The sequence below is a fragment of the Saccostrea cucullata genome, unplaced genomic scaffold (genome assembly GCF_032062105.1).
Source record: "Saccostrea cucullata isolate Sc308-1 unplaced genomic scaffold, CSIRO_AGI_Scuc_v1 ctg4407, whole genome shotgun sequence".
In the NCBI taxonomy this organism is placed as follows: domain Eukaryota; kingdom Metazoa; phylum Mollusca; class Bivalvia; order Ostreida; family Ostreidae; genus Saccostrea; species Saccostrea cuccullata.
In genome coordinates this window covers 300-17,500 of record NW_026923504.1, presented here as the reverse complement: position 1 = coordinate 17,500, position 17,201 = coordinate 300, and the positions used below count along the sequence as shown (strand labels likewise).

At 32.4% G+C, this 17,201-nt stretch overlaps 1 protein-coding gene across 1 annotated transcript in view; it reads right to left on the bottom strand.

Annotated features, from left to right (window-relative positions):
• LOC134264170 (TBC1 domain family member 9-like) overlaps positions 1-16,883 on the bottom strand; it is a gene marked incomplete at its 5' end in the record, with an annotated part of 102,277 nt that extends 85,394 nt beyond the window's left edge. Inside the window, 5 exons of the mRNA XM_062746469.1 lie at positions 10,486-10,594; positions 10,835-10,958; positions 12,348-12,394; positions 13,357-13,451; positions 16,764-16,883. Coding sequence (XP_062602453.1) covers positions 10,486-10,594; positions 10,835-10,958; positions 12,348-12,394; positions 13,357-13,451; positions 16,764-16,883 — 495 coding nt within the window. The remainder of the gene's footprint in view (positions 1-10,485; positions 10,595-10,834; positions 10,959-12,347; positions 12,395-13,356; positions 13,452-16,763) is intronic.
• Between the last annotated feature and the right edge of the window lie 318 nt (positions 16,884-17,201).

Sequence of the window (17,201 nt, the reverse complement as noted above, 5' to 3'; positions counted from 1 at the left end):
TGAATTTACACTACCTCAAGATACTTCCATATCAATGTGACAAAACGTGGCTTTGCTGCTCAAGTCAGAATACACCACTGATTAAAATAAAGTTAAATCTGCACTACCTGAGGATGATCCCATATCAATATGACTTATCATGACAATGCTGTTCTTCGCAAAAAATTTATTAGACATTTTCCTTGATAAACATGTACTTAATATGTAAAATTTTCATCCCCATCATGGCCAAATCTCCCTTCCCTTTTTTTCCTACATATATTACAGTAGTCTTATGTTAAACTTGATCACTCATTGTGGCCTTACCCTACCAAAGCCATGGGGTCATGATTTGAACAAATTGGATTCTAGACTACATTATGAAGGTTTAGCATAAGTTACAACTTATTTGGAACAGTGATATCTAAAAGATACACACACTACATGTACCAAATTTTCATTAATTCTTAATTATCTCCCATAGGAAGTTGATGTGGCCCTCTATTTGCCCAAACTTAAATTACCTTCACACAAGAATATTTGTGGCAAGTTTGGTTAAAATTCACCCAGTGGTTCTTGAGAAGAAGTCTAAAATGTTAATGATTTACAGAGGGACAAATGGACAGGCAGACATACAACAGAACTGTAAAGACAAAATGTGATTAGAAAATCTCAAGTGAGCTAAAAACACCTGGGACTTAGTGTACAGTCAGTCATCACAAACAAGTACATGTAATCATGCATGCAATCACTACTGTAGCTAATACCATATGTAAAACCAGTTAATTTCAAGATCTAAAAAAAATACAGAATGAAGAAAAATGCAAATAATATCTATGAGGTTGAGAACAACACAGTCAATCAATGACATGTTATTACCAGCTGTGAAAAACTATACCTATAATGAATGTTGAAATTTGCAAATTATATAAATGAAGACTTAATTAATAAATTAGAGGAACTTGTGAATTAAACTAATGATTGTAAATATATTTGAATTCTCAATTGGGTATCATCTTCAAAAATATCAAATTTTGAAACCTTTTCTATTTATATTCAAGGCTGTGCATGAAATTTATCGGGCATACGTGAAGTTTGGGGAATTTGTTATGTATCCTAATATTCAAAATACAAAAATTAAATTATTTTAAATAAAATCTATTAACACCTCATTATTTTTTTGATGGCATTAATACAATTCACAAATATATTCAATAATTGTCCTATTATCACTTCTGATTCATTATTCTTTCATGTCATTTGAAAAACATTTGTGGTGAAATAACTAAGGCTACATAAAATTGAAATTCTGGTTCTCAGGCCCATGTGAATCCATTTTGAGGTAGACGCATTGCTAATTTTATTGTATGTTTGAATAAATAAAAAGTTGGTATTGCAGAGACCAATCCGCAAAAAAAATTTCATACTCATTTTTTTGTAGTTCACTACTCAAATATAACTTCCGGTAGCCATTTGCAAAGAGACTTTGGCTACTTCATTTGAAAATACATTCGAAGACATTGCCTACGATGTTCACACACTGATAAGCAATGGATGAAGCAAACCTTTTGATAGTCTGGTCCAATTTATAGAAAAAAATACTTCTAAGCAAATAATTATTATTTGGTCCAGCATAGTTCTTTAACCTATTTCGAGTATGCTGAATCCGAAAAAATATGCTGGCTTTCATGGAAATGACGTTAAAGATGTCAAAATGGCGATTCAAAATGGCGGACATCCAATTTTTCTAATTTTCTATCAATATCATTCAAAAAGGAGAAATAATGAGTGAATATCTCAATGATTTCAACTAGAACTGTCCAATAGGGACAAATACCCCCCGCTGGGTTTTTCAGAGAAGGTGCCAATTCAAAAATACTTTATGGATCTAGAGGTGTTCACAATTTACCAGGTATTTACAAAAATTCGCAGTGAAATATAATTGCTCATGATGTTTCTTAATGAATGAAACAAAGGTGCAACCAAATGAAACATCAATCACTAATACATTGTAATTCCCCTGTAACATTTTTTTTTTTTTAATTATTTATTTATTTTATTTTTGCATTAAAAAAATATATTGCAATTACGCGTTATGTCACCCTGCAAACTGATTGTTGAAAAAAATTTTATCATACAAAATCAAATTAATCTTGATAACTTTATATCAAATTCATTTGAAAATAAAAAGCTGGTCATTCAGTAATGAAGTGCTTTGACAGACAATAAATTACAATTAAGAGAATAAGAGAAGAGAGATCTTAAAATTCTTGTGCCTGATTCCCAGGAGATTACACGTGGTTGATAATGAGATTCCTTAATGTTCAACTTCCCACACCAAACTCATTAATTTATCTTTAACTGGATGCATGTCCAGTCATTATTCCCAAGAGAAAAATGAAAATACATTATCTTCTGTGCAATGTAAAAACTGTTTTTAACACTTGATGATGTTTCTTTTTTTTTAAGTTTATATGAGTAGTTTTAAGCTGTAGTATTTTTGTACTGATATTCTAGATTCTATATCTCAAACCTTAAACATGAGCCCAAAATGAACAAGTGAATTAAAATAAAAAATAAAACCTGTAAAATGCAAAAAAATGAACCAAAAGAGTTGAAAATTCCAGTTGCACACCTTCAAGTGGTGAATAATAAGTGTACAAATTTTCAGATTAATCCTTGCAATAGTTTCTGAGAAACGGCCCAGACAAAACCACAAAATAAAAACTAGAGATGTTCCTAATTTACTTAAAAAAATTTGCAGTGAAATATAATTGCTCATCATGTTTCTTAATGAATGAAATGGAGGTGCAACCAAATGAAACATCAATACTAATACATTGTAATTCCATTGTAAGATTTTTTTTTTTTCATTTTATTTTTTTTTATTACTGCATTAAAAAAATATATTGCAATTATGTGTTATGTCACTCTGCAAACTGATTGTTGAAAAAAAAAAAATTATACAATATCAAATTATTATCTTGATATATCAATTTGAAATGCATTTTGAAAATAAAGAGCTGGTCATCCAGTAATGAAGTGTTTTGACAGACAATAAATTACAATTAAGAGAATAAGAGAAGAGAGATCTTTAATTCTTGTGCCTTATTCCCTGTAGATTTGATAACACACAAACACTTGATAAGAGATATGCCTAAACAACTAAAATCCAACACCAAACTCATTAATTTATCTTTAACTGGATGCATGTCCAGTCATTATTCCCAAGAGACAAATGAAATTACATTATCTTCTGTGCAATGTAAAAACTGTTTTTAACACTTGATGATGTTTCTTTTTTAAGTTTTTATGAGTAGTTTTAAGCTGTAGTTCACGTTTTTGTACAGATATTCTAGATTCTATGTCTCAAACCTTAAACATGAGCCCAAAATGAACAAGTCAATTAAAATTTTAAAAAACCTGTAAAATGCAGAAAAATGAACAAAAAGAGTTGAAAATTCCATTTGCACACCTTCATATGGTGAATAATAAAAGTACAAATTTTCAGATTAATCCTTGCAATAGTTTCTGAGAAAAGGTCCAGACAAAACCACAAAATAAAAATGAAAAAACACCTGTAAAATTCAAAATAATAACCCAATCAAGAGGAAAAATATCAGGTGCACAACTTCATATGGTGAATAATATGTGTACAAATTTTCAGACAAATCCTTCCAATAGTTTCTGAGTAATGGTCCGGACAAAAATCTCGTCTACAGACAGACGGACAGACAGACAGACGGACAGACGGACATGGTGATTCCAATATACCCCCCCTAGACTTCGTTTGCGGGGGGTATAATAAAAGTATAAAAATGATAAAAGAATGCTAACATTATTAGTTTAAATCAGAAAATTTTATCGTTTCTACACTTAACTCGAATTTTCTGTGATTTTTTTTATCTATTATTCTATATTCTGCTTTGTTCAGGATTTTACATTTGCAAATATCAATACACTGCAGATTTGTATTTTTTTTCTCTGCATCTCACTATTCTACAACTGAATGGTGGTGCAGCTGAAGTTAAAAGTCAAAATGGCGATTCAAAATGGCGGATACTAATTTTTTTTCAAATTATTTCTTAATATCATTTACGTAGGAGAAAGGATTTGTGAATGTCTTACTGAGCGTTGTACAACTATGTAAAATACCAATAGAACACTAATTTGATCACTTTAAATCGGAAAATTTAGTCGTTTAAATTTGAAATGTGTTAATTAGATCAGAATGGCGATTCAAAATGACGTCTTGTAAACTCGAATTTCGTAGAAACTGCTTAATTCTGAGTCGTTTTGCAGAAAATAAATTACAGTTTTTTTTATATACAGTTAATTCTCGATAAACCGCCACCTTTTGTAATTTAGAAATCATGGCGGTATAACGAATTTGGCGATGAATTGAATTTCCCATCTTTTAGAAAACAAGAAGTAGAGTTACTGTTCCTAGAAATACCATTTAGCGTTTCTATTCTTAATATTACATATACATGTATATATAAACATATTTCTGATTGAAAATACTTCACGTAATTTTTTTAATGTACAATTTCGGTTAAAAAAAATGTGCAGTTATGAAATAAAGACAAGTACATGTGTATGCATGTAAATCTGCACCTCTGATATTGCAAAAAAAAAAAACATGCTGGGTGGATCGTCGTGATATATTGCTGATAGTATGTAAAATGCATTCTTGAATAAATTCATTGTTTATGGCATCATTGTTAATGAAACGTTCACATTTTATACCGTATAATTATTTTTTCAGCAAACTTTGCATTGCTTTAAGTAGAGATCATCAAAATAATATCGTTATCGGCGTACTTTAACAATGACCGCTTTCGTGGCGAAGCCGTGACTAAATATTTTTATTAAACAGAAAACAAAATTATTATAACAGTTCATGTTCAAATTATTGTTTATTTTGTTCTTATTTAATTACTTAATTGCATGTACCTTGTCTGCCTTTGCATGCTTTACAACAGGGATAGCGTCAACCAATTAGCCGCGCTTCACTGAGCACATGCACCTGTGGCGGTATATCGAGATGATTGACACTTAAAAATGGACGTTTGTTGTGAAAACAGGGTGGCGGATGGCGGTATGCGAATTTGGCGTTATAAAGAGAATTTTATATAGCAGGAAAAACGTTCTTGGGAAATCATGGCGGTATTGCGAAAATGGCGATGAATCGAATGGCGATAATTCGAGAATTGACTGTATATAGTATATATATAATATATTGATTAGTCCATTAAATATGAACAAACAAACAAACTAGAAAAGATTCATTTTTTCTGGAAATAGTTAAAACAAACTCGAGTTAAGAGTTTCCAAATTTTCCCCTTCGTATTTGACCATGTTCCAAAGCCTAAAGCCTTTGAGCCCTGGTCCATCTAAAATCACTGCTGAATCCTGTCATTATCAACTCGCACTTCTACCTCAACATCCCTATGCACACCATCAAATATAACTGAAGAAATTCTTGTCCGATTTCATCGAACACTTTGTTCTAGATTTTTAGCACATACAAGAACTTAGTATTATCCCCTAACATCTTCTATTCCAGCTTTATTTGCTACGTCTTCGGAATTTTGGTATTTTCAACACTCAAGTAAAATGGTGCCCCGTGTCAATAATGACAACCCCCTTGGCAGGTAAAAAGATCGTTTCTCTGGAGTTCGAAAAAGAGTAAGCTTACTGGGGGCACCAGAGAAAACAAAAGCATTCAAAAACCGATTATTTAAACTAATAGTCTGCCGAAACATGGCTGAAAAATTGCCGACTCGGCATTAAACAATATACAATCAATCAACCTACACTCAAGCAACAACACATTTATGTTCAAATGTTAAAAGTCTATTTTGTTTTCCAAAATCTAATGCAAAATGAACTAGAGGTACTTTGAGCAATTAGCTCACTAAATGATACCCCCGTCCCATATGAATATAATGACAGTGTCCATGTTTTGCTTTTGAAAACCCAAAATATGTGTCTGATCAAAAAGTAAAATAGGAGGTCGCAATGGCAATATGTGATAAAGATTCTGTGAAAGTTTTATCAAATTTCATTCAGTGATATGAGAGGAGTTGCGGATAAGAGATGGGTACCCCAAAGCGGAACAGATGGAAGGACGGACATACCGATTACTCTATATCTTCCCGCATATAATAATTCTTAATAAATGTTTATATTTGGATATACATTGTATTCAGATTTACATGATGTAACAATTACTAGCCATCTAATCGGACGTGATCCATCATTTTAAAAACCATACTAAGTTATGTTGCACTAGACAACAACTGAATGTTCACTCGCCTTAATGCTCGGGGAATACTGCTCTTCAAGGGATAGCTTAATTTTCATATTGTCCTCAAAACAGCAATTATTGTATGATATTATTAACTTTTTATATGAAGAAGCATGGTGAGACAGGTAATAGGTAAAATGTCTTCGGAATTGTCGTCAAAAATTTATCTTAACAATAGAAGTACATGTAATTAAACAAAAATCTGCGTTATAAAAATCCTAAATCATTAACAAAAATATCCTCCAACTTTCATTGCATATTTGAACATTATTTCATGAATAAAAAAACGAACTGTAATTTATTTTCTGCAAAATGAACCAGAATTAAGCAGTTTGGGTATTTTACTAAATTCGAGTGTATGACTTCATTTGAATTGCCATTCTGAGCTTATTAATACATTTCAAATTTAAACGACTAAATTTTCCAATTAAAAGTGATCAAATTAGTGTTCTATTGGTATTTTACATAGTTGTACTACGCTCAGTAAGATATTCACAAATCTTTCTCCTACGTAAATGACATAATGATCGAATTGAATAATTTGAAGAAAAAAAAGATGAATATCCGCCATTTTGAATCACCATTTTGACTTTTAACTTACAGCTGTACCACCATTCAATTGTAGAATAGTGAGATGCAGAGAAAAATACAAATCTGCAGTGTATTGATATTTGCAAATGTAAAATCCTGAACAAAGAAGAATATAGAAACAATAGACAAAAAAAATCAGAGAAAATTCGAATTAAGTGTAGAAACGAATAATTTTTCTGATTTAAGGACATCCGATCCTCAGCCAGGAAGGATAACTCCAAAAATTCATATTTAAGGCCATATAAAATTGAAATCTTGGTTCTCAGGCCCGCGCGCATCCGTTTTGAGGTAGCCGCATTGCCGATTTTATTGAATTTTTGATAAAATAAAAAGTTGGTATTGCGGAGACCAATCCGGGAAAAAAAATTCCGACCTCATTTGTTTCGTAGTTTAGTATTCAAATATCACTTCCGGTAGCCATTTACAATGAGATTTTGGCTACTTCGCTTGAAAGTACATTCTAGGACATTACCTACGATGTTTACACGCTGTTAAGCAGTGGATAAAGCAGAAATTTTGACCAGAAATGGAAAGTATATCTGTGATTAAAAAAAATATCTTTATGTTAAAGAAAATTCGGAAATTAAAATTAAAAAAAATACCTCCCTCATCTACTTTATTGCCAATAAAATGAAAAATAAAATGCCGCCCTCCCGCATCTGTTTTGGAGAAAATAGGCCTGAGAACCAGGGAATTAAATTTAGATAGCCTAATTTGAAATGCATCAAAATGAAGCTTGAAAATGAAATTTTTTCATGCAACAATTTTCATTATATTCATCTTCATAAGATTCAAGGTTTTTTGAAGTCTTAAAAAAGGTCTTATAAAAGTTGACATTTGTACCCTATAAAAGGAAAAAAAATTATTATAGTTTTAGCGAAATAAGATTTTCTTGAATCCAGCCTTAGATACCAATAATTATTAGCATGATATGAAATGAGAAGTGATTTTTGGTGTTTTGCAATGATAGCAAAAGCCTTTTACACTATGTATTACAGAATACATGACGGAAATAGAACTTCAAGACAAAAATTACCAAAAAAGTATAAAAATCATGACAATTTCTCTGAATGCCTGGATACCTATCGTTTTTTAACCTAAAATATATTTGTTGATCAATTTGCAATTAGAAAATGCATAGCTGGTAATCCATATTCGCTTTTTCTGCAAAAATATTGGAGATTTGAGGATTTTCCCTACATAATATGATTAACTTTAATCTTTAACTTAAAAGAAATACTGTGGATAAATTAACATAACTTTGTGGATTCAGAGATACTTTTATGAGTATTTTTGATTACTTAACTGCTTATTTTATAAACCTGAGGATCGGACTACCTTAAACTAATGATATTAGCATTCTATTATCATTTTTATACTTTTATTGCACTCAGTGAAATATTCACTCATTATTTCTCCTTTTTGAACGATATTAAGAGAAAATTAGAAAAATTGGATGTCCACCATTTTGAATCGCCATTTTGACCTCTTTAACGTCATTTTCATGAAAGCCAGCATATTTATTCAGATTCAGCATACTCAAAATAGGTTAAAAAACTATGCTGGACCAAATAATAATTATTTGCCGTTAGAAGTTATTTCTAGCCTTCTTTTTAAAAATCAGGACCAGACTATGATCAAAAATGGGAAGTATATCTAAAATGTCTAAATATCTAAATATGAATAAAAAATTATCTTTATTTTAAAGAAAATTCGTAAATTAAAATTAAAAACAAGAGGCCCAAAGGCCACATCGCTCACCTGAGCAAATTGGCTAGGAAAAAGCACAAATCAGATCAGAACTGAAAAGTTTACTGAGGGGGTGGGGGGGGGATTGAATTCTAATACTACTTGAGAATGCCTCCATATCAATACATGTACTGCATATAACTTCTTGAGAAAGTTCTTGAGAAAAAAGATTTTTTTTTTACATTTTGTTTGTATAAATTACTTTGTAATAATTTGAATTTGACTCCCCATTGTTTCCCTCCCTACACCATAGGGTACTCATGACTTGGACAACGTTAAATCTTCAATACATGAGGATGCTTAAATGTCAATATGAATAAAAATAGCTTTTCTGTTATTGGGATTTTTCTTTTTATTTTTCTATGTAAAATTTTTATCCACCATTGAGACCCTTCCCTACCCTTGGGGGTTATGATTTGAACAAATTTAATTCTACACTACCTGAGGATGTTTCCATATAAATATCACTAGTCATGGCTTTGCTATTCTTTAGAATATTTTTTTAAAAATATATTTCAAAGCAATATGAGCTGCAAGTTTGATGTTGGAAATTTTTGTTCTAATATTGTAATTAACTATTCAAATGACAGAAAAAAAGAACATTTATAAACTTCTATCCTTTATATTTCAGACAGAAAAACTATTTATATGCTTTGATTGAAGCAAAATTACATTGTCGTCCTGTACAATATTGATTTCTTATATAATATTATATATTTCTTTGTGGAAATCTTTCTTCTGAAAACATAAATAATTCTTTATATCAATCTTATTAAACATAATGGTTCATATTACATACAGATTTATCATAATAGCCTATTTAGACAGCAAAATTATTTTCTCTAAAATGCAGCTCATATTGCTTTAATGTAAAACTTGGATCCCCCCTTGTGGCCCTACCCCATCCCTGGGGGTTATGATTTGAACAAATTAGAATCTACACTACCTGAGGATGCTTCAATATAAATATCACTAGAAAATTTTTAAAGATTTCTGTATATATTCCTATGTAAAACTTTGATCAGCTATTGTGGCCCTACCCTACCCCCGGGGTCATGATTTGAACAAACTTGAATCTACACTACCTGAGGATGATTCAACATGAGTTTCATCTTTTCTGTCTCTATGTACCGGTATCTTGAGAAGAAGATTTTTAAAGATTTTTCCTATATATTCCTATGTAAAACTTTGATCGGCCATTGTTGCCCCACCCTACCCCCGGGGGTCATGATCTGAACAAACTTGAATCTACATTACCTGAGGATGATTCAACATGAGTTTCATCTTTCCTGGCCCAGTGGTTCTTTTAAAAATGACATTATTTTTTCACTAATTCATAATTATCCCCCCTTGGAAGAGGGAGTGGCCCTTCATTTGAACAAACTTGAATCTTCCTTACCAAAGGATACTTTGTAGCAAGTTTGTTTCAAATTGGTCCAGTGATTGTTGAGAAGAAGATGAAAATGTGAAAAGTTTACAACAACGCCAACAACGAAGAGGACGACGACAGACAACAGACAAATTTTGATCAGAAAAGCTCACTTGAGCCTTCGGCTCAGGTGAGCTAAAAATACCTCCCTCATCTACTTTATTGCCAATAAAATGATAAATAAAATGCCTCCGTTTTGGAGAAAATTGGCCTGAGAACGAGAGAATTAAATTTAGATAGCCTAATAATAAAGTTTCTTTTGAAGAAAACACTTCTAATGTGGTCATTTCTGTACAATACTTATTAAAACAGATGGACAAGAAAACTGAAAACGAGAGATTCAATCCATGATTTCCTACTTGTTAACTTGACCACACATCCGTGTTCCACAGACAGTAGACAAATTTTAAAATTCCTGCTGTACCTCATTTATGGCACCAGAAAACAGCATCCAGATCTCCCCTCTAAACTTTTCTGGCAGTCCTTGTAAAATAAGGTCCTGGGTCTTGTGGGTTCTGTACATACATACACCCCTAAAAATACACATTAATACATCTACATGTATGGGAAAAACAAAACCAACCTCATTCAATAGATACTTAAATCTGTTGCTGGCACAGGTGTTGGTACATGTATGTATTAAGCGAACCCAATCTTACAGGAATAATATTAAACATTTTGAACTTTTTTCAGCAATTTCAAGAACTGAATTGAAATTGAGAACTTTGTCTTGAGTAAAAGAACTGAAGATTTGTGCTATAGAAATATCCCACCTGCCGTATTCTGAGAAATGAACATCCCACAGATGTTCTTTGACGGTTTCTCTCGCAGACAATTCATCTGAATGCCTCCTGTGAAACAAGCTGACCAAAGCTGGCTGGAACTGGATGTCATCAGCTACAAATTGTGAAGGAAGTGTGAATCAATTGTGTTTTTTCATTAGTGAGTATAGGTCATCAAACAATTTGAACAGAAAAAAAAATATATTCAAAAAGAAGAATGGAATCAAATTTGTACATGTTGTACGATAGATTTTAAGGGAAAATTGGAATTGACTTTCTTTGAGAGATCAAGAACTCAGAGCAAAGGAAGTTACAATGTATTTTAAGTTTTATGTATGATACCTTTCTGAGAATCATGACTTAAATAGCTTAATTCCCTCTTATTTCTCTTTAAATTTCATTTTACTTAATTTTGATAGCTGAAGACTTTTGCCTGCATATACCATGTATACAGTACTGAATTCCATGCAATCAAACATTATTTAAAAAAAATATATATAAAAAACAAACTAGTCAGAGGACTGAATGGAAGGTAAATACGTAATATTACGAGTACCTCGCAGTTATCTAACTTACTACAACTCTTTTGCAGAGGAGTCAAGAAAGCTCTAAATCCCACAAGATTTCTAGGGCACATGACATTGTTTACAGTAGTGACAATCAAATGATTAGAACAATTTATTCCGAAAGTACAATATACCGGGGGTATTGCCAAGGATTGAACTCCAAATAGTATACTGTCAAATAAAGAAAGTTTAGAATCGTTTATCAGCTTTGAAATGTGACAATTTAAATTTCTATGAAAATTTAATTAGAAGAGTCTGCTTAGTTAAAAATAACGTAAAAAGGGTAACATTTTAGGATTAGCTCCTCTCAAAAATTTATTAGGCTGGTTCAGCGATTGTTTAGCAAGGTATTCCACCAGGATTATTTACATGTACTTATCTGTCCTTATGAATTCTATAATGATTGATCTTGCATTGTATAGAGACTTTCACATTTACAAAAGTTATTCCCCTTTGCGGGGTCAATCCGGGGTCAACCGGCGTAAGACGCTGTTTTCCTTCTATAACCTTACCAACTTTATGGGTCAGTATCCTAGAAATAAAATCTATATGAACATGCTCATTATGTTTTTTATGTTGCCCCATACTATGGCAATACAGGTACAGATCGAAATTGTCATAGAACGTTTGAATTTTAAAAATATCAACAGGTAACTTACAAAGGACAAAGAGGGAAAAATGAGCATTACGCCGACAACGGGAGATAACTCTCAGGAATGTGAAATTCGTCTATTCTATAGCAAATTTGCCCACATGCAACAGACGTTTCCTACCTCCATCGCGAAAGAGTTCAAGTAAATTAAGTAATCACGATATCAAGTATTCCCCTGTGTATAATACTTCTAACAGACTTATGAAAATAAGACGAAGTTGACAAAAAAAGCATGATACTTGTTCCTTAGAGACTGATGGTCTTCACGGAATCTTTAGGCACTAACCTGGAGAACTGGTGACACTATCACAGGCTGAGTTCTGTCTTGAAGGACTGAAACAAAGACTTGTAGTAATCATAGTTGATACAAACATCTACTAGTAGAATTTATAAATTTTCATTGAAGTCAAACCTGTGTAAAATAGTTCTAAGACTTTATTATAATCATCTTTATTAGTTCTCTGAAGCAAAAATTATTGAATTTGAGAACTTTACTTTAAGGTCATACGCAACACAGTTTGAATTTTACTGGGCTCTTCCCTGGAGTTGAAGAGTTCCACTAAATGAAAGATCTGTTTGCAATACTTTTAATGTCTATATATGGATTTGTAGACCTCTTCTAAAACAAATTTTGATGGAAAAAATCTGAAAATTATGTTATGTAATTTTTGTATATTTTTCTTTGAACAATGCAAAAATTTTCATAATTTGATATCTTCCAAAAAACCCTGGTAATGCATGCTGATTTTTTGTCTATGAACATCTGATAGCACAATAATCTTAAATTAAGAATATCTTAAAAAATTATCAGTAGGTAAGGTACCTTGTGTATGTCCTTAATGGACCAAGTTTAAACGAAATTTACATCATGATATATCTCAGATATAAAAATAAAAAGTAAAAGGTTGACTGTCGAACCAGACTGTTGCATTAGGTCTCATGCAAACAGTTTAGTTCTAGGGTCTGACAAAACCCACGCTGCTCTTAAACCCTGTCAATAAATATACAATGCTAGAGATAACTTTAATTTAGTAAATAGAAGGCACAATGAATGCAAGACTAGGAACAGAGCCCAAAGGTAATCCCCCCCCTCCTTATTGCTATTTGTTCAATATATGGAAAACATATTGTTTTCAGTAAAAACTGCTTTTCCTCCAAAGACACTTAAAATAGAATATACAGCCAAATGACATACTACAACAGTAAATTGACAATTAATGCATAAAAAATCAATAGACAATTTTGTTCACTTTATACTGATCCCTTACAGTAACTTTGAATTCATTTACTGGTACCTCTTGTCTGAGGGCTCCTCAACTCTGGACAAGAAATCCGAAAGCTTCTGCAGAATAAACTCTCGTACAGGAAGCTGAGAGAATATGAAGTTGTTCTGAAAAATATAAGAAAATCTCCCTTGTAAATTTATTTTTAAAAAATTTTTGAATTAAAAAATATAAGCTGCAAATTTTTAAACTAAAGCTCTCTGGTTCCATTAACATTTGAACATTTTCAGATACCGCTGAACCAATTTTGGCATATAGCATCTATAGGAGAAGGGGAACACAAATTGTAAATTTCTTGCTCCTTGCCCCCCTGGGACCTGAGGAGTGGGGCATAGAGGGGAGCTCTAAAGATTATATACTGAAAATGAATTATGCTTTGATATCTGCTCCTTGGTATAGTAATCAAATTTTTATGATGAGCAAAGGTGCCTTAAATTTTCCAAAATTGTATGATGTGTGGAGCTAAGGTCAGGGGTTTTTGTGGTGTGGGGGCACTACTGATTATAGTCCAATATTACTGTTTACTATAAATGCATTTTTGTTCCCCTACTCTGCCTATGGATATTACTATTAAGTAACTAAACTAAGCATACTTAGTGTGTACTTATGATTACCAATGGTGCCTCTTTCAAAATTGTGAATGTCATGGCCTCTGGTTTACAACATGTACAAAATTCAAATTGTTGGTGGTTGTTTCATGATGCTCAGGTGACCTATAAGGCCCCTGGACCTCTTGTTTCTTGGTGTTAATTTTTCACAAAGGTTTCTGCATCACTCTTAAGCATTGGTAGAAAAGACCTCTCTATTTTTTTTTAAATCACCTTTATTGAAGTTTTATAAAAAGTTTGTCACAGCTTCTTCTTAAAATGCAATATCTGTCCAATTTTATCTTCCTGTGCTAAATAATTTTCCGATAACAAACAAGACAGAGTTTGATTATATTTGGCCATATTATCTGCATTACAGGTCAAAGAGTCCTTAATGTAGGATGCAACACACCTTTTACCTTAGATGTATTTTCTTTCTAAGTTTGATGTTTATAGGCCAAATAATTTTCCCATAATTAGTCTGACAGTGTTTTGCCAATTATTTGGAAATATCTTTTTGATGAAAAGTACAACTTTAAGAGATATTATCTAGTATCAGATTAAATGTTATAGACAGGCAGAATGAAATACAGTTATACAGACAGATTTTTGGGCAGCCCAAATAAATATCCATCATTTTGGAAAACAAGAGGCCCACGGGCCTTATAGGTCACCTGAGTATCATGTAACAACTTTCCAGCGATCGTATTTGGTTCGTGTTTTAATCCAAAAGCCATGAAATTCACAAATTTTGAAAGAGGCACCATTGCTTATCAAAGGGCAGATTTCAAAGCATTAATTTATTTTTAGTCAAAGTACCCCCATGGTACCCCTGACCCAAATGGCCCTGAATTTATCTATTTTGAAAGAGGCCCCTCTCTTCATTATAAGGCCAGCATTTTTTTTTATGTTTAGGTTTAGTTATGAACATGAGAATAAAAAAGTCTCGAAGGAAAAGGAAATAAAAAAAAAATTTTGGATAAATCAATTGTACATTCTTTTTTTATGCTATTCTAATAGGCTCCTTACCACTGGACACATAATGCTTACAAATAGGAAAGTAGAACATTTAATTGCTTATTTCATCATCTGCCAGTTTGGGCCAGTTATATAAATTTTGTGATGTTGGTCAAAATATATTTTAAAAAATCAATTCTTTAAAAGTCTTTCAATATATCTTCATTTTTTTTAATATGTGTTAGGTGAATGTGTAGACATTGTTCTAAAATTTACTTGATGCCTAAAATTATAATTCCTATCATAAAACAGACAGGGAGTATTGGAGAGTACGGTGAACATTTTTTCAATTAAGTGTAAAATAATTTCTCTGGCTGATACAAATGATACTACATGCCTGTATATATTTGTATATTCTTGCCTTAATAGTTGAATTTTTTTTTATTTCTTCAGGTTATTGTTCATTTCTTCTGACCTCAAATGGACTTACTTCTCCCATAGTTTTATTCATTACATCTGATGCATAAGCAACCCTTATCTGAAGAATGATGCTTAGACTGTAAGCTATGACAGAGACCTAAACAATGTCGCTGGCAATATGCAATAGCTACCACAGGCAGTTTAAAACCTGGGGGAGGAAAATAATTTACAGACAGAAACTTGAAACGAATACATAATTATCTCACCAGCATGTCATTGTGCAACAAAGTCGTCAGCATTTTATTTGTCCTTTGAACGGGTGAAACGTTTTGAATGGCACTCGTATCGATGAATTTTACACTATGTAGATTTATTTACCCGCCGTTTAAAACCGGAAGTGCGAGTTCGTAAATTTGAAATCTCGATCCCGACTCATATTTGACATCGGAAAGAAAAATTTTTTATTTTTTTCTGAAAATTCAAAACCTTGAGCGGAGGCTTTGTACAACTGAAAATAAAATAAATCCTGGCCTTAAATATGTATTTAGATCATTAGCATATTAACCAGGAGCAAAGGATAATATGTTCAAAGAATTCATGCAATTCACTATATAATCATTAGAGCCCCACCCTAAAACAAGAACCCCTGATCCTGGGGCCATAAAATTCACAATTTTGGTAGAGGCACTCTTGCTCATCATAACTATGTACTTAGTTAGTTTATTTAATACCCAGGAGCAGAGAAGAAGATTTTCAAAGAAATAATGTATTTTCACTATATAATCAATAGAGCCCCGCCCTAACACCAGAACCCCTGACCCTGGGGCCATAAAATTCACAATTTTGATAGAGGCACTCTTGCTCATCATAACTATGTACTTAGTTGGTTTATTTAATACCCAAGAGCAGAGAAGAAGATTTTCAAAGAAATAATGCATTTTCACTACCTACTTATTTAGCCCCGCCCTAGCACTAGAACCCCTGACCCCAGGGCTATGAATTTCACAATTTTGGTAGAGGACTCAATGCTGATTACAATCATGCAAACAGTTCGATTGCTTGATGTCCAGGAGTAAAGAAGAAGATTTTTAAAGATTGCATTAATTTTAGTGGTTTTGGCCCCACCCCTCAGGCCCCAGGGGGGCAGGGATCATGAAATTTACAATTTTTGTTCCCCTTCACCCATAGATGCTTTGTGCCAAATTTGGTTGAAATTGGTTCAGTGGTTGCAGAGAAGAAGCTGAAAATGTTCAAATGTTAACGCACGACGCACGACGCACGACGAACGACGACAGACGAAAACGGATAGCAATAGGTCACCTGAGTTTACTCAGGTGACCTAAAAAGGGGTACAATACACTAGCTGGACATTTGTGCAGGTGAGCTAAAAATTTACCATACCATATGAACTAACAAATATTGATGTATACATATAAATAAGCTATCTTATAATACCTTCCCCTTAGTAGTGACCACCAAGGCATCAGTTCCTAGTTCACCACTGGCTGCATTGTCCACCTTCTCTACCAGTACCACCTCACGAAGTGGTATCACCACAGTAACCAGGTCACGCACCTGTCAACAGGTATAAATATCATTAAAGAATTAACTAAAGGAGAGTACATTTAAATCTTAGTATCATTAAATAATCAAGAAGAGTATACATTTAATATCATTAAATAATTAAGAAGAGTACATTTTAATAGAGCACAATTAAAATTAAAATGTACTGCAAGTTTCTGTGTACATAATTATACCAGGTAAAAAACATGTTGTAAGAGTACATTTACGAAGTACATGTACATATTTCAGATGTATTTAAAATATATATTGCATTACATGTATTGGCAAACATATAAATGCTAAGCAATAAAATTAAAAAAAAAAATATAA